The sequence below is a fragment of the Etheostoma cragini genome, chromosome 17 (assembly GCF_013103735.1).
Source record: "Etheostoma cragini isolate CJK2018 chromosome 17, CSU_Ecrag_1.0, whole genome shotgun sequence".
NCBI classification, from domain to species: Eukaryota; Metazoa; Chordata; class Actinopteri; order Perciformes; family Percidae; genus Etheostoma; species Etheostoma cragini.
Window position 1 is genome coordinate 23,393,155 of NC_048423.1, and position 18,236 is coordinate 23,411,390.

Here is an 18,236-nt window from a genome sequence, read left to right on the forward strand (position 1 = left end):
TACCGTAACTGTAGGCTAATTTTAAAATGCCATATTTTTCCTCTGGGCTCTAGTTACCATACCAGCTCAACATTAATTTTGTTGTTACTTGTTAATAGTGTAACTGTTATTTATTGTTAAATTATTGTAAGTGTGTGTTAGGTGACTTAGGTTTACTTATAGTGTATTTTTTACGTTAATATATTGGTAAAGTGAAGTCATTTTCAATTTTAAAAAACTCCATGAAAGAGCCTTTTTTATGTCATTTTACCCAACACTAGTAATACATCATGAGCAGCATCTTAAAAAAAAGGAAGTTGTTAATTATATGAACATTTATGAACTTTGAGACAGACATATGTGCAGGTTTCTATTCAACAATTACGCTGTCAAGTCTAACGTCCGTATTTTCAGATATATTTGGAATTCATTTTATATGAATTTGCAATATTTTCTGTCTATTTTCCACATATTTAGGAATATATTCAAGTTTAGAAGAAGAAACCCTTAAATAGAATTATTTAATGATGTGTCTTACTTAGTTGAAGATGGAACTCTTTTATCAAAATCTGACCTTCGTTCTTCCCATTTATTTTTGAGTATTCATCTGATTAATTATTTTACTTTGCAATGAAATAAAACATCTTCCAACTGACAATTATAGTTTCCATATACTGTATATTGTCCATGATTGTCTGTATCTTGTGCATTCACTGCCTTGCCTGGTATCAGGTGTTCCATGCTAACTTAGCCAGCAGTATGTAGTAGCTAAATCGTAATTCCGAATGTGATTGTTGTTGGATAGTGGTCTTATGGTATGATGGTGCCCATGGTCTCTCCTTGTGTCTCAGGTCTGTCTCTGGACCACCAGACAGTTTCGGCATCGTCACGTGTCCGCCTGTCAGAGAGGGAGGAGGAGTGTCTGTCCTGTTACCTCAGGGCCTGTGACGCTGCCCTGTCCTACCTGCAGGAGCTCGATAAGGTGGAACTTTACACATGTTTAGCGTGTATTCTATATGTGAATCTTCAACATCTTTCCACATTTTCCGTCACATATATGTAGTATTTGGTCATATTTAGTGATTCTGTATCTTTTGTGTGCTGGTTATTTTTCAGACTAAGATTTTAAAACATGCAATCAGTGTATGAAATATGATGCATTCTAATGGATGAAACTACTCAAAAGAATATACAGTGCATGCATGTTTGTATGTATGTATGTATGTAAGTATGCACGCAAGTATGCACGCACGCATGCATGTATGCATGCATGCATTTATGTATGTATGTACTTATGTATGTATGTATGTGATATGTATTTACACAGATTTAAAGGTGCAAATACTGTGAAAATACACCTTGTTGTGCATGTATTTTTCAGATTTCAGTAATAACACCCCACACCAAAACAGCCAAAGCCAGTCTAGCTCCATCACCAGTGGATATCGACCTGGGCTACTTCCTACAGGCTTCCTTACAAAGTGCTTACCTTTGTCTGCTGCAGAGGGGGTGAGTCCACCTACGCTACTTACACATAACACATACACAGCGCCTGCCTTCTTTTAGGCAAAGTTGCTCTGTAAACTGTTTGCATGCTCTCTTAAAAGTAAAGCAAAAAAAACACCTGGGGTCATAAAAGAAGGCCTTCAAATTGATATTTTTTTACATTGTTGGTTGCATTCTGATTAATGGCTGCAGTCTTTACTAATCTGACATTGACTGTAAGGAGGAAAAATTTGGGCTTTTCTGCTGTTTTAGGAATTTAAGGAAAAGCTTTAAAGCACCAATTGACCTCAGTGCCGCAGAGATGCATTTTAATTTGTGACCAGCAGGTGTCAGTGTCAGAAAAGCAAAGGAGTGTTTGAAGTGTTTTAAACGTTGGAGTGTCAAATACACTAGGTACAAATAGCTGAAACTAATGCAGTCTAACACAGCAGGTCAGCAGGAACTCACCAATTCATAAAGGTTGCAATGTTAAGGTTTTTCATAGAACTGTAAGAGAGGCTTTTTTTCCCCAAACATATCTAATGTAAATAGGGTGGACAAAATAATAGAAACAGGGTGTAATGCTCCAGTCATTTCCAAACATCTCTCTGTTGTTTATGTGTGTGTCAGCCATCTAGCACAGGGTGCTCACCAGCTGCGTAGGGTCCTCAGGGTGGTGGAGTCACGAGGGTCTCAGAACTTCAGGAAGGTGAGGTGCACACACACACGCACGCACACACACATGCATGCACGCACACACACATAGCTGCTGTAGGTTGTACTGCTAGATGCTAAACATTCAATATTCTATAGTTTACCAGCGCAAGTGCAGACTGGTAGCTACAAAATAGGATGGAATAATTATACTAAATACTATACTAATACTAATACTGCTTTACTAGACAAGTACTTCAATCTGTATGCTCATGCTTATCCACCCAGTACAGTGTCCTGTTAATACATTGTGGTTTCCTCAGTCTGCAGCGAGAAAGCTAGCTGAGGTGCTGCTGAGCTCCGTCAGTGAGGACAGCTACTGGCCCCCGCTGGGCCCCCCACCCTCAGCCTGGCTCCACAGAGAGGGAGCCGCCGCCTCCAAAGACGCCATCTACCCCACTGTTAAACCCCCGCAGCGTTACAGCACCGACGGGTTTGTTTGGTTTATTTGGTTAATCTTAATCCTCTCGATTCTGTTATCCATGCGGTCCAACTAGCGTGACCAGGCAATATTTAACATTTAACCATTTGATTTCATTATTACAGTGCAATATTTAGTTACGTATTATTGATACTTAACCATTTAATTTCCTTACAGTGCAATATTTAAGACTTAATCACTAAATCTCATTACTTTGCAATATTTAACACTCAGGACTTTTGATACACCAAACTATATTTTTGCATAATTTGTATTTTCTTACTATTTTATACATGTATGTAGCTGTTCTCAGGAACTGTGCACTACCTCCACCCTCACTTTTGTTCTTCTTCTTCTGCACTACTTACATTTTCTATTTTTTAAATTTTGTGTTGACACTGTAAAGGGGTTGCTTCAATCTCATTGCACAGGTACTGCACTTGTACTAGTACTAGTTACTGCGTATAATAAAAAAAAAGGCTTTCTATTCTATTTCGGGATTTCTAGTTTTGGATTCTCTTTCAATCCCAAGACATTCAGGACAGTCCTTACAAGCAGTGGTCCCAAATCCTGTCCTGTTGGTCTTGAATTAGACTCAATATGTCTGTTGCCTACATGAATGTCGTAGTTTTTTTCTTTTTTGTTAACCCGTGTAGAAAAGTGCCAAGAATTGATAAGCACTATGCATAGCTATGCCGGATGAATTACAACATGTACAGAGGGAAGCCAAAAAGCCAAAATGTAACTGCAGGTGATGGGAGGAGTGGAGAAGGAAATACCCGTAGATGTAAGGCGCCTTACAAGATCCAAACAAAGCGTTTGGGAAAATTTGGCGTTTTTCACGGATGGCGGGCATCACTGTTACATTCAACACAGTCAGTGTATTTTTGTCTTATGAAAGACACTTCATGCTCACATTTTAGTGTTGACTTTTATAATTTGTGTGACTTTTATGTAACGGACTGGAGGCCATCCCCAAATCCCCTATCCCGAATTTCACCCAGTCTTATCTAGTCACCCTAGATCCAACTGTCCGTGTACTAAGTGCAATTACACCCATGTTCAAGAAGCGTCATGCCTCCAGGGATTGTGTTTAGTTACTTATTTGTGTCATTGTGCCCACACCAGTTATCTCTAGGAGTGTATTTCCTTTGTCAGAGTTGCACTTTCAGAGAATGTGGTATCAGTTTTGTCCGAGATACTATCCTCCCAACAACTGTAACACTTGGCAGTTAGGGCCAAGTGTCCAAGTGTTTTTATGTACTAGAGACTGACTCATCATCAGGGAGGCGTGAATCTGAGTCACGTCTCTACAAAGTGAAAGTACACATTTTGACATGGAAAGCCAGGTAACAGACTTTCCCTGAGGGTGCTCGTAGGCTACACCGGGTCATTTAATGTGAGGAATCCCAGCGCACCCAAATGATCTCACACACCTCTCCTCCTCTTATCAGTGTGGAACTGCACTCGTCTGAAGAAGCAGAAAACAAACCTACGACATGACGTTGACATGACAATGTGGTTATCTGCATCAGCAAACTAAATATCGATATATTCTGCATTTCCCTATGCCCAGGGTTCCTGCGCTCGTTGCTCAGGCCGTGCGAAGCATACTTAGTCACCGCCACATGACTAGTTTTGCCCACACTATCATAAGTGAAGAGCTACTGTACGTCCATGTCTGAGATTAGAAGGAAAGGAGGAACAGGAGACTTCACCCTGAGGAATAGCTGAGTGTTGTTCATGGCTTTTGTCATCAGTTACCACTTTTGAAAAGGCCACGACAGTGTGTGGTAGATGTGTCGAGAGGGAGGAGAAACAAAGAAAGAGATGAGTGAAAGGGATGGCACAGGTAGAGATGGAAGAAATTAACGTGTGTGTGTGTGTGTGTGTGTGTGTGTGTGTGTGTGTGTGTGAGAGACATCTGAGATGGTGCTGTGTGGTGATACACTCAGGGTGGTCCGCGTTGTGTTACAGCACCACAAGTGAGACAGAAACTGGACACTCCCAGCAATCAGGCAATCAACCTCAGGACAAGCCGTGTGTGTGTGTGTGTGTGTGTGTGACTTCCTGGTATTGGTACTATTTCCTGTTTCCTGTGTCCTTGCAGTTGCTTCTGTCCTCAGGACGTGGTGGAGGAAGCTGTGCTGCTGCTGCTCATCACAGAGTCCATGGTGAGACACACACACACACGCACACGCACACACACACACAAACACACATTCATGCATCTCTAGTACACTCCCTTTAACAGAGGTCCTTTCTGCTGTTGACGGTATCAGTATCACCACCTTTCCCTTCCTCAGTTTTCCTCCTCTTTCCTCCTTCCTCCTCCTCTTCCTCACTCAGCGTCTCTGTCCGTCCAGGCCAGCGGCGAGGCGGTGATCAGCCGTCTGCCAGACCAGGCGGAAGCCCGTCAGGCCAGCCTGCAGGATGCCACCTCTGTTTATGACCTGCTCACCATCGGCATGGCCAGGAGAGGGCAGTACGGCATGCTTTCTGAGGTGTGGTGACACACACACACACACACACACACACACACACACAAACACACAGAGACACAGCCCATGGAGGTCTGAGGGGAGGAGAACAGTAGTGTGAGAGATGAGATGTGTTAGTGTGAGCTTTGCCTTTGCAAAACTTTTTAATTAATGTCTTTATCACTTTAGGCGAAGGGATTTTGTGTCTTTTTTCTACTTCCTCCTACATTCTTTCTCTCAAATCTCACATTTCAAATGCCTACTCTATTTTTTCTACAAACTCTGTTACCCCGCTAATGTGACCTCAGGTGTAGGAAGTTGGGGAGGCGGAGGTTAGAAGGGTTGTCTAAAATTAGGTTTGTCCACCTGTCTGACTGATTCATAGATAGCATCAGTCATCTTATAAGGAGGACCACACACACACACACACACACACACACACACATACAAACTGAGGTAGTTCCACTCAGACCAGTGGGTCAGTTTGATGATATATGAGGCCAGCATGGGCCATTTATTAGGAATTAGATGTCAGACGGTCCGCGCCATGCATCTCTGATGTGATGAATAAGATTCCCATTGATTGATTACATTCTTAGTGAAGCTTTAATCAATCCATGAGGTGAAGTTCTGATTCTAATATCAAATTCCAGTTGGAGGATACACATATTCTTACATCTTTGTAAGAATATATATCCCCAAAAAGTTGTATTGGAGGCTTGTGTTGCAAAAAACATGTTTGGATAGGAATATTATTACGGGTGCATTAATACTACGCTTCAGAAAATCATTCGTACCTCAAGCAATAACACTTTTTAACACCATTTTTTTAGTCCATGTATAGGTTCTGAGCATCTGTGTGTAGTTAAGGCCTGTGTGTAACAGGTGTAATAACAACAGAGTGTAAATTGTAATTTCCCCTTGTGGGACTAATAAAGTATACAATATTATTATTATTATTACATGCCTGCAGAACAAAATGGCATTCCCATCAGCTTAAGCTTTAATATCTGCTAAATGCTGATTTGCTAACATACAAATTCATATGCTAACATGGTAAACTGTATAGCTGTGAGCTGTTGAACCATTGACATGCATTATATTTTCCAATTAGAATCAGGAAAGTAAGAAGTACAATGGTAGAAAATATGGAGTGAAATGTTTTCCTCTGAAATCAGTGGAGGAGAAGCAGATATAATTATACTTACACGAAGCACAGTAGTAGCAAGTACCAATTTGTCTAAACCCTAGCTCTGCATAGTACATTAACTCCCAAACCAGGGGTTAAATTGGGATTGTTATGTGTGGCGGCCTAATTTAGTAGGGTTAACAAGGGTCAGCACTATTACATATGCAGCAGCAGCAGTGACAGTTGCAGTATTAAAATAGCGACTTTACAAGTGTTCCTGTATTTGATACTCATCCTAATTCATTCATGGCATTGTTACCCACCCAAGAAATACCCACAGTATTGCAGTATTTTCACTATTGCAGCTCAGCGTAAATTCTTTCAGGAAGACCTAACTTAAAAATGAATCGATGCGCTCCTAAATCAATTCAGCTGTTATCCTAATAAATATTACTGTGTATATACCGTATAACTGTCACATATCTGCAACTAGTCTCTCCTGATTGAAATGTGTCTCAGTGTAAATCCTTTCAGGAAGACCTCCCTCTTAATCAATCCTCTACAAAACTCCAATCAGCTGTTGGAGGCGTGCACTTTCCTGCTAAATCAATCAGAATTGTTACACAACGGCGAGGGCCAAACACAGAGTCACAACCCCGCTTTAAATAATCGTTTCTCTCTTTGCCATTCGGCTGTCATTGCAGGCAAAGAGTGCAACGCTCCACCCCCCCTTGCACCGGTCCACCGGTGTCTAGATTCCATCGGGGGTCTGATGGTTCTCCACCCCTAGATATACAAAGTATTCATATAACGAGAGAGTCTTCTTCTTTGTAGATTTTATTTGACCTGTACAATAAATCCTATTTGCATATCTGCACACATTTCTCTCCTGATGGAAATATAATTAGCTAGGATGAGCAGGACAACAGTAAATGCAGCCTTTCTAATGAGTGCACATTATAGAATCAGACTATTGAGCAGACCTTTTTCCCGGTTAAGCTCACAAGTGCATGACTGACGCCATCCTTGGCTCATCCACACACACATCAATCACATCATTATGGACTGACATGGCGCTGAGTGGGTGGTGAAAGGTGACTGACAGTCATTTCAAGCTAGAAAAATGAAGTCAAGAAAGAGCGGCCATTCAGTTAAGGGACTTCATTTACAAATTGAAATGAGGGAATACAAATATTGTTCCCAACTCTGTCTTTCCTGATTTTCTAAATATCTTTCATGCATTTCATCTTTTTTTGGCACAGTCTGGGTTAAAATGGCCAGACTCTGGCATCCCACTTGTATCAATTATACCACCTGAACGTATTTGTGTGTCTGCATTTCTTCTCGCAGTGTCTGGAGCGAGCCATGAAGTTTTCCTTCAACGAGTTCCACCTCTGGCACCAGCTGGGCCTGTCACTCATGGCGGCTGGGAAGGTGAGCTCGTTTCTCCTTTTATACCCGCAACAGCCCCCCGTGCACAACATGCCCCACCCAGAGGCGACATCCATCTCCTGCCATACCTCTGTCCTCTGTACGGTGCTGCGCTCCTTCCTGTCCCTCACGTCCAGACATGCTACAAATAGTATTCGCACATAGGTGTGCAGTCTGCTTGGAGTAGCCGATGGGTTGAGTTTTATTTAATGTGGACAATTCAAATATTGAATATGTATTTTGATATAATATTTAAGTGAAGTAATTGCAACAAAGGGACACAAAAAAGGAATGCAACTACAGGATTAGTCTAAACCACATAGTACAAAATGTCAAAATGACCAAAATCTGGTTTTGCAAAGATCGCAAGATTGGGAAATACTAATGAATCAATTTGCTGCTAAATAAAGATTAATATTGTTGTCATGTTTAAAAAAAAAAGAAGCACATTCTTCAAATGGGAGTCCTCAAAAGGAGCTGGAATAGCTTACACCCCTGTCCACCACCCACCCAGCACCAATCTCACGCTCTCTCTCTCTCTCTCTCTCTCCTACTCCCTTAGTCTCTGTGTGTGTGTGTGTGTGTGTGACACAAACAAAAAATTGATCTGGGTTGCAGGATAAAGCGACACTGCAGATCAATGGAGAGCTCTAGAAATAGGCAGTTCCCTAGAAGGAGAAGGGGCCGCCTCGGTGTCGTCAGATCCGCTTCTATTTAGGGCCAGCGTGTGTGTGTGTGTGTGTGTGTGCGTGAGTGCATGTGCGTGAGCGCATGTGCACGTGGTCCATTAATGATTGACCTACATGTATTAAGTGACTGTGTGCCTAAACGAGTCTATTAAGGCTGTGTAAGGAAAGTTGATGCGTGTTTGATTCACTCGCTTAAAGCGATCCATGTCATCTGTGGCTGCTGCGTGCACATGAATCACAATTTGTCAGTGACATTTGTATCTGTGTGTGTGTGTGTGTGTGTGTGTGTATGTGTGTGTGTTCCTTCCAGGGCATTGGTGCTGTGTCTGTATTTAAAGAGTGTGCCAGCATGAAACCAGAGGACACCTCACTGCCCCTTTTGGCTGCTAAAGTCTGCATTGGTCAACTTCACTGGGTGAATACACACAAAACATTACATGATAATACACATTACACACACCTGGACTCAAATACATACAGTACACATGAAGTCAGGTCTGTGAGTCTGAAGAAATACAGACATTAGGAGTAGAATAATTAGCTATGGATATTTTTTAATGCTTTTAATGCTACCGCTGTGAGGTCAGAGATACTTGTTGCAGGGATTTCTTTGATTTTTCTATGGATAGGTTTCTGTAGGGGGAGCTGTTTTCCTTGTCGGTTCAGCCACGTGGTGGCTTGTGACTCTCCTGCTAACTCCTCTATTTTGCGATTTAGTAGATCCAGAGTAGCAGATGTTTATATCCTCATTAAGAGGTCTCTAGATCATTTCGAGTGGTCATGAGCCGATCAAAGCAATTACACGGACAATATTTATTGCTGCAGCACGAACACATTTCTGACTTGTTAATGTTAAAATTGAAACAACACTTTCACCTCTTTATCCCTCTGAAATCCTTCAAACGAAACAATCAAACAATATTTGCTTAAACTACTCACAAGTCATGTGCATTAACCCCGTAAAGCCGTGGTTACAGACCTAGGGTCGTGAGATGATGATTGACATGTCATGAGATGACATTTCTATCACAGAACCTTTTTAAAAATGATTATTTATCTAATATTTGCTCATTTTTAGCCATGCTAGCAGCTCTAGGGCTCTAATGAGGGCCGTGTCGTATTGTCAGTTGGTCTGTGGTTCGGTTCACCTCTGGAATCCAGACTGGTGGACGTTTCAGATGCATTTTTAAATTGTAAATGTCATTCAGCCACTGTAGAGATATCAAGGTCTAAAGTCTATCTTCAAATTAGAGGGCATAGGTTTCAAGGTGTGTAACATTAGTAGGCTATGAGCTGTGGGTGGGTGATTTCAACACTTCAAAGTCTTTTCTTTGTCTGGTCTGAATCATTCATCATCTGGAACTAATTAGATATCACACATCTGCATTCGAGCGCAGTGTAGCGGACAATCCATTTTGTAATCCATGCATGTTTATTTCCAGTCACACCTGCCCCCTCAGCTTCGGCGAACACTCAGAAAATGAGAAGTTGCAAGGTTGAAAGTCGTTGCGTCTTATTCTGCACATTAGCTTTGTAGAATATTGACTATGTAGGCCTACATAGAGAGTCATAATAGAGCTGCAGCACTGTGTCGCTAATGTTTCGGGATTGACACAGGTGTCACTGGTGGGATACCAGGTGGCGCACACGCATCACTGTGAAGCCAGCTTGGATAGTCCTGCTGTTCCTGATCTGGGCAGGAAACTCACATCAACAGTGGTATTGAGGATGGAGGGGGAGAGAGAGAGAATGTGTGAGAATGAGTTAGAGAGAGAGAGAAAGGGGTCAGAGATTAGAAAAGAGGAGTTAACAGTAGAGAATGGAGAGCGCACATCTGTCGGGGGCTGGAGATCATGGCAGGCCGGAGACACTAAGGAGCTTACAGCCTTAATCACAATGGGACGCTATGGCCATAGTGCAGTGGAGCATTACATAAATGGGCCACCATTATCCACGATCAGCTCCACTGGACAGTCTGAACTGTCATCTGGCCAGGAACCTGTATTTTTTGTGGAACACTAACCCACAGACCAGACCAAAACAATGTCTTCATATTTTTTTCAGAGTTCCTATACATGTTGATGAAAAAAGGATCTGAGGGCACATGAAATCCTCTCCAAACTCATTATGACAACGCTAACTGCACAACTGGCCATCTGAAAGCACATCTGCCTTTGTAAATTCCTGAAGAGCGGTTTAGGCAAACGCGAGGTTTCCCCCCCGACAACAGTGACACGTTTTTCTTTTAAGTCCTTCAAGGGAGAGAAAAAAAAACGTAATCCTCCTAAGATGTGCGTGGATGGGCTGTTTGTTTAAATGACTAGCTATTGTGTGCAGGCTTTGAACTCGCAAGAGCCTGGATTCAGAGGCAGCGAAAGAGAGAGAGAGAGCAGAGAAGGAGGATGAAGGGAGAACGAAGAAGAAGAGGGTGTTAAAGCAGTTGGCTTGCTGTTACGCTGGCGTGCCGTCAAAGGCATTACCCCTCTGCGTAGACCTGCCCGCCACCAGCCGTACCTCACACCGAGTGACACACACTTCCTGCAGTATGTGTGGTTGAACTTGTACGTGTGTGTGTGTGTGTGTGTCCTTCAGAAAACTCTGCGTTGTCCTTGGATCTACTCTGGACTGTCCTCGCACTAAACTCACAGCGTGCTCCGCCATCAATACTCCATTCCCCTGCTGCACCTCAGCCTCATTTACGTCCCAGGGCTGCAACGTTGTTCCTCTCACACACACACACACACACACACACACACACACACACACACACACACACACACACACAACAGAGAGGATGTCCTGCTATCACAATCGTCATAAGAGATTTATTTGTTTTTAATGTTATATGTTATTGGTTTCATGAGCAGAATAATTCAGTATTGCACCTTGCCATTGAAGTATATACAATAAAAGTTCTTCATTCTAAATCTCACTGATGCATGAGGACTGAGACACACGTGGATCGATACAAGCGAGAGGTGGTGATAGTCATCAACAAGCTCTAAGTGTGTATGTACTTGTGTGTGTGTGTGTTTAGAGGTTGATAAGTAAGGGCTATAGACTGTTTCCACTCGGCCTGAAGACAACTGGTTAAGTGATGTGGGAATCTCTGATGAGCGTTTGTGTGTGTGTGTGTGTGTGTGTGTGTGTGTGTGTGTGTGTGTGTGTGTGTGTGTGTGTGTGTGTGTGTGTGTGTGTCCAGTTTGAGGAGGCCGAGGCCCTGTCGCAGAGCGTGGTGTCCATGGGCGAAGAAGCCGAAGAATTTCTACCTCGGGCCTACCTGTCCCTGGGACTCTGTTGCAGTTTACAGGCCTCTGATGGTAAGGACACAAATCTGCAAGAAGACAACAGTACACAGTAAAAAATTTTACATCACATTTACAGTAACTTACTGGCAACAGTTGGCAAGCAAGATACTGTGAAATCTTTTTACAGTAAAGGTACCATACTTCCATTTATAGTATTTTATGTATTCATTGTAAAATACAAAACAATTAAACACAACATAAGATACAGTAGTTTACTTTACTATTTACAGTACTACTGTGGCTATATTGTGTTTTTTTTTTACAGTAATGCTTTGATTACTGTGATTTCAACTGTAATCCTCCGTGATTTTGTCATGTCTACAAGGTTGTGATGTAACTACAGTATTCTACTGTAATCATATACAGTAGTGTTACTGTGAAATCTAAAGGAAATAACTGGAGATTTCACAGCTATCATTTACAGTGTATTATTCATTTGTTCAAACGTTGAACACAACCAATGTTCCATGTTTCTGACAATAAGTTTGCAATTAATGACACTCAGAAGCAAAGGTGGAGGGCTGTAAAACCTGTTGGGCGTCTAACCTCTTGGTGGACCACGTGGTGAAGGATGTGAACCACGTCCACTACTTGTTTCATAATCGCAATCGGAAGTCTTAGATAAAGTTATCCAGATCTCAAGGGCATAGTTTGACATTTTTTTTAAGACATACTGTATACTTTTGCTGCAGAAAAACAGCAACGCTGAAACTGTGCTCTCTCTCTCTCTCTCTCTCGGGCTCTCTCTCTCTCTCTCTCTCTCTCTCTCTCTCGGGCTCTCTCTCTCTCCAGCCACTTTGAAAGGTGATCGAGATGAATTAAACAAAAAAGCCTTAAAAGCTTTGAGCAAGTAGGTTTTGCTTCTACTATTATTTATGTGTTTCTCTGTTTATCAGTTGTTGTAGTTTTGCCCATATCGCATAAACACAATATATACATCCACTTTGGCATGGAATAAGTATGGCATAGACATGTTAGCATTGTCGTTGTGGACATACAGAGCAGAGTCAAAGAGTTGCTAGTATGGCTGTAGATCTCCAGGCTAACACCATGTGAACCATCATGGGTTTCTTTCTCTCCTGCACAGGGCTCATTCACTAGACCCCCAGGATGCTCAGATTGCTATGTACCTGGCTCTGCAGCTGGCTCTTGTGCGCCAGGTATAAAGGGGAAAATGGGAAGGTTATCATATGTTTTGTTAATAAACGCCAGCCATGAATCATTTGAAAATATTGTAGATTGTACCTGAGCCAAGGTGTGTGTGTCTGGCAGGTATCAGCAGCCACTGAGCCCCTGCAGGCAGCTTTATCTCTCCGTGGGGATGATTTACACTCCCTCCACCTGCTGACTCTGCTGCTGAGTGCCCAGAAACACCACCGTCATGCCCTGGACACCCTAAGCCTGGCTCTCAGCCAGCACCCCAGCAATTTCAAGTAAAACCCACTATACCGTCCCACTCACACAGGCAACAACACATGTTGGTGGAAGAGTTGGTTAGGATAGGAGAGATGTAAATAGACTTTGCAGTTCTTGTGTGTGCATGTGTGCGTGTTTGTGTGTGGCAGTATCTCCAGTGAGTTGTGCAGCAAGGCCCTGTCCCGATCCTGGTTTCTTCATAGGGATAGGGTGTCTCAGCAGGACTGTGTTGGAGGCCAAGCACACACACACACACACACACGCTAACACACACACGTACACACACTTGACGCCTTATTTAGACGTGCCAGAGTGGAGGTCTGCATTGCGGTACCTATGCCCCTCATACACCCTTACCCTTTGCCCTAGAGCTGCTTTCCTTACAGAATTCATTTGTCCAACACATACCCACACCTGTCTATTACATTAAACAAGTGACTCAGATATTTACACTATAATTAATTTAGGGCAGTCACTGATTTGATCTGGGACATGTTGCGGGTTTAATAGGTTCCCAAATCTTACCATACGTCCACAATATAACCAACATTTTCATCTTTGTGTTAAACATGACCAATGTTTAAAGCTCCCATATTACGCTCATTTTCACGTTCATAGTTGTGTTTTGAGAATGTATAAGAATAGATTTACATGAGTTTCATTTTTTTCAAACAATATTTTTTGTTGTACTGCACATCGCTGCAGCTCCTCTTTTCACCCTGTGTGTTTAGGTCTCAGTTTTAGCTCCAAAGTGAGACATCTCGCTTCTATACTATCTTTGTCGGGAGTTGCACATGCTCAGTAGCGAGGTAAGATCACATCAGCAAGAAAGGACATTCAGAAACCATATCCCACTCAAAACAGCATGGGTGACTTCTTTTCCAAGTTTGTATGTGTGTGACCAAAATAACTCTCCAAATCCCAGAAAAAAGTTGTTTTTCTTCATAATATGGGCACTTTAAAATACACTTCCTATTAGATGACTTTATCTAAGTATATCAGAGTTACTAACAAGATATGACTTATTGCTTTTTTTAATGTACAAATGGCTTTCGAACTTACACTAACATTTTGTTGTGATATCTTATGATTTTATATTTGTATTTTATTTCATAACAAAAAAGAACATGACTTGTTTTCCCCCCAAAAATGATTCTTGTCTTCGCCAACAAAGACTCGTAGAATTCAAGTCTGACGTCCCAAATCTTTTAAATAAGAATCCAGCTTGAAATGAAATAAAATAGGTCAGCAGCAGTTAAAATCATTGCTTACCATTGCAATCATTAGCTTACAGTACAGGAAGGATTCCAGTCTGTCGTCCTGAACAAACACATTAAAACATGCATTAGCTGTGGAAGAAGTTGGATAACATTCACTATCCAGGCCAATTATTTTGCACTAACCATGGAACCATGTTGCATCAGCTTTCTGATGTGTTTTCTCTCCATTTCAGTGCGTTGTAAAGCATTTCATAACACAGCCATTTGGGGTCAGTGTTGGCCTCCATGGTCCCGGTACAAACAGATGGGGTACATCCATACATCAGGAGGCAGAGGAAGAGAGAGGAAATGCAGAAAGACACAAAAATTGGGAAGGGAAGGAAGAATGTAATAGCCTGACAAGAAGAGGAAAAGTGGGTGGATGTTCAAAAGACGATGGCTTTATAATTACACAAGCTTTACTGATCAGCAATGTACAATTTAAAGAAGAAATATGTTGTCTCTATGTTTAGATGCAAACACTCAGAGACACACACACACACACCTCCACCTCCACCTCCTCCATAGAGACGCTTGACTGCTTTGACCCATTTAAGAGCTCTTTCCAGGCTCAGCCAATCATATAGCTTTCTGCGCCAGGAATCCCCATCGCCCCGGTAACCATGAGGTCATATGGGTAGCGCAGACAGCATCAGTTGTTTTTCCTAAACTGTTGTTATGGAGCGGTAGAGAGACATTGTCTCAGAGAGAAAGTGAGATACAAATAAATAACCCGGTAGTTTACTGAATGGAACGGCTTATTTAAAATCAATTCTTACTGAATGTCTATTTACTGCTCTGATATTTATTGATCTATGTTTCCAATACTACTTTCATTGGTCTGTATTTCCAGTAAAGCATATTTTAACTGAGCCAACTAAAAGCTTAAGAGAGACAGACCGTAGTGTTCTACACCAATCTGAAATGTTAGCCCTAGCCTGACCTGGTCCAATTCATTTGGGCCCAAGTGGCCTGGGACCGACAGTTAACACACTCATCCCTCTATCGGGCTCTCAAAAAGTAGGAGTGCTGGGTTGAGTGTAGCAGTGTAAGAAACACACCGCGCCAACGTCTCTCCTCACTGATAGATTTGTTTGTCTGAAGTCGATCATAATAATGTGGTTCCCAGCACTCAAAGCTGCCCTAATCAATAGTTTTATATTAACAATGGATTAAATGGGTAATGTGAAACCCGGACATAATGATAATTGGACTCAGTTCCCCCTCCGCTTTGTGTGTTTTAGCATCTTTCAGCTCATTGTTTTAGTGTTTTACTTACATTCTATCATTCTCTAGACATTCATCAACCTCACTGTCGGAAAAAGCGGACCGGAACAAACCCGTTTTACACTACATACCCAGCATGAATCATCAAACAGCACCTTCTGAGACAGATATTTCCCTCAGGAGTTGGTGGAGACCAAAACAGAGCAACAAAAGGAGTACATAAATGATGTCTCATTCATTAGGTGAGAGGCAGGCTCAATATAGATATAGGCACAACTCTAATTAGTGCCTATGTTGCTTTGGGTCTGCTATTTGTGTCAATAGGAAAATGTTTGCCAACATATCAACCATTAGCGATTAATGCACCTTTTTATCACCTTTATCACTAGAACAATATTGAACAATAGTTACTCAAATCTAAAAGTAAAATCTGAAATCTAGAAGTAAAAACTGACAAATCTTTATTCTTTAAATATTCTTTAGACTCTTAACAGCACACACTCAACATTGTTAGCAAGTTAGTTAGTTGATACAACTTCCTATGCTAAAGTATAGCATAAAACAGCTACTTAATGGTCTGCAAAAGACATCTGTGAATGGTTGCTTCATTTCATTTATTTATAAGGACAGCGCACATTCATTAACATTTCTGTAAAGGTGCCACTGTTAGCCAGATGGCTAATTTTCAACTGTAGTCCTTTGGCAAGACGTTATGAGAACCATTAATTGGCTTGGTCAGTTGTTCCCAGATGTCAAGTCAGCAATACATGCAAACAGAGAAGAATGTTCCAAGTGAGATATGTCCGATATGCACATGAAAATGAATCCAAACTCGACTAGAATATATCAATGCTCTCAAGACCTGTTGGGCTGAAGCTGAGTTACAGAGCTCAGAGAATGAGAGAGAGAGAGAGAGAGAGAGGTGTTTTCTCTCAGTAACAAGCTCAGTGAATATCATTTGCTTTGGATGTGTGAACGAGCATCACAGATCAAAGCTTGTATCGTGCAAGGAGCTGGGCATGCCATGCCGTGTGTGTGTGTGTGTGTGTGTGTGTGTGTTTGTGTGATGTTGAAATGGGTGGTTGTGTGGGTTTACGTGTATGCCAGATCTTTATCTGGCAAATACATGTTTGTGTGTGCTTGTGTGTTTGTGTGTGTGTGTGTGCATGTGTGTGTGTGTGTGTGTGTGTGAGTGTGTGTGTGTGTGCGTGCATGTATGTGATTCTTGTTAGCCTCTGCGTCTCTGCACCAGAGCAAACTGTCAGCTCACTGTAGCACAATGGATTTCTTCTTCCTCCTTTTCTCCCACATCCTCTACCCCCGGTTCCTGTCTTTCTCTCTCTCTCTCTCTCTCTCACTCTGTCCTTATCCAACTCTTCCCCTCTCACTCTGTCTTTCTCACCCTCTATTTTGCTCCTTGCCTCTTTTTTTATCTCTCTGTCTCCATTTCTCCCTTTTCTTTGAAATTTTAATCACCCAGTAAACAGGCATGCATGTTAATGGGAAATAGGATTCTTCCACAGATTGAGAGAGCTGAGGCTAGAAAGAGCGAGAGAGGGGGAGGGTTGCATGCGTGCATGTGTGTGTGCACGCGCGCGTGCGTGCGTTTGTGTGTGTGTTAGAGAGAGAGAGTGTGTGAGTGATCGTGTTCTTGCAGTTTGTACAAGAGAATGTTTAATCCCAGCCCTTGATTCGGCATTCATCAAAAGGGAGGTTGTAGCATGAGCAAGTGTGTGTGTGTGTGTGTGTGTGTGTGTGTGTGTGCTGTGCATGTGTGTGCATCTGTATGAGTGTGTGTATTAGCATGCAAATGCATGCCTGGTTTATGCCTTGCTACACAAAGCAAGCATTTCTGCACAGGCTTGTGTGTGGTAATCTACGCATGGACTGTATGTACTGTAATATAGATGTATTTACATAAATACAGTAAACATGTACTTTAAATATGTATAATGTATATATTTAAATGTACTCAGGTTTAATGTGTGCATGCACTTGTTTGTCTGCATGCTGCCATGTGCCTGGAGAGAATACACACACTGATCTGTGGGAGTAGAGAATGAGTAGTACTGTAGCTGTAGCACTTTTTCTATTAGCTATTTTTATACGGCGTTTACGCTGGCACTCACCGCTCTTAGCTGACTACCGCTGATTTTTTACTCCGAGCTCCACTGCTCGCCGCCATCCTTTCTCAAACACTACGCTCTGCACACACCAAGCTAAGTCCCAGGAGCCTGGAAATTACATCTTTTGATATCTGATGTGTAGTTCTGAATGCTGTAATCTTAATGAAATCTGTCTTTTTATGAAGATGCAAGGGAAACACTGTCTCTGATCAAGTGGGGAATAACAAGGTGGAAAACACTCTATACCTGGAGGACTTAGATCAGTTTGCTATTACTTGCTAGAATGTATGTACACAGTGAAACCATTTTATGAAGACTCAAAATGGTTTCAAATGGGATTTAATTGCAAATGTGTACATTCTCAAATAGTTACAACTAACCACTAGTCTAACTAGCAGTAAGAATAGATAGATAGATATATAGATAGATAGATAGATAGATAGATAGATAGATAGATAGATAGATAGATAGATAGATAGATAGATAGATAGATAGATAGATCCCAATAAAATGGGAAATTATAGTGTTACAGCAGCAAAATATCAGTCACACAGCACAGAATTTAAATATAA

At 41.8% G+C, this 18,236-nt stretch overlaps 1 protein-coding gene across 1 annotated transcript in view; it reads left to right on the forward strand.

Annotated features, from left to right (window-relative positions):
* ttc7a (tetratricopeptide repeat domain 7A) overlaps positions 1-18,236 on the forward strand; it is a 70,735-nt gene that overhangs the window by 12,886 nt on the left and 39,613 nt on the right. Inside the window, exons 5-16 of the mRNA XM_034898540.1 lie at positions 831-961; positions 1,361-1,488; positions 2,095-2,173; positions 2,442-2,611; positions 4,710-4,773; positions 4,966-5,103; positions 7,559-7,642; positions 8,639-8,743; positions 11,531-11,648; positions 12,429-12,486; positions 12,724-12,796; positions 12,909-13,069. Coding sequence (XP_034754431.1) covers positions 831-961; positions 1,361-1,488; positions 2,095-2,173; positions 2,442-2,611; positions 4,710-4,773; positions 4,966-5,103; positions 7,559-7,642; positions 8,639-8,743; positions 11,531-11,648; positions 12,429-12,486; positions 12,724-12,796; positions 12,909-13,069 — 1,309 coding nt within the window. The remainder of the gene's footprint in view (positions 1-830; positions 962-1,360; positions 1,489-2,094; positions 2,174-2,441; positions 2,612-4,709; positions 4,774-4,965; positions 5,104-7,558; positions 7,643-8,638; positions 8,744-11,530; positions 11,649-12,428; positions 12,487-12,723; positions 12,797-12,908; positions 13,070-18,236) is intronic.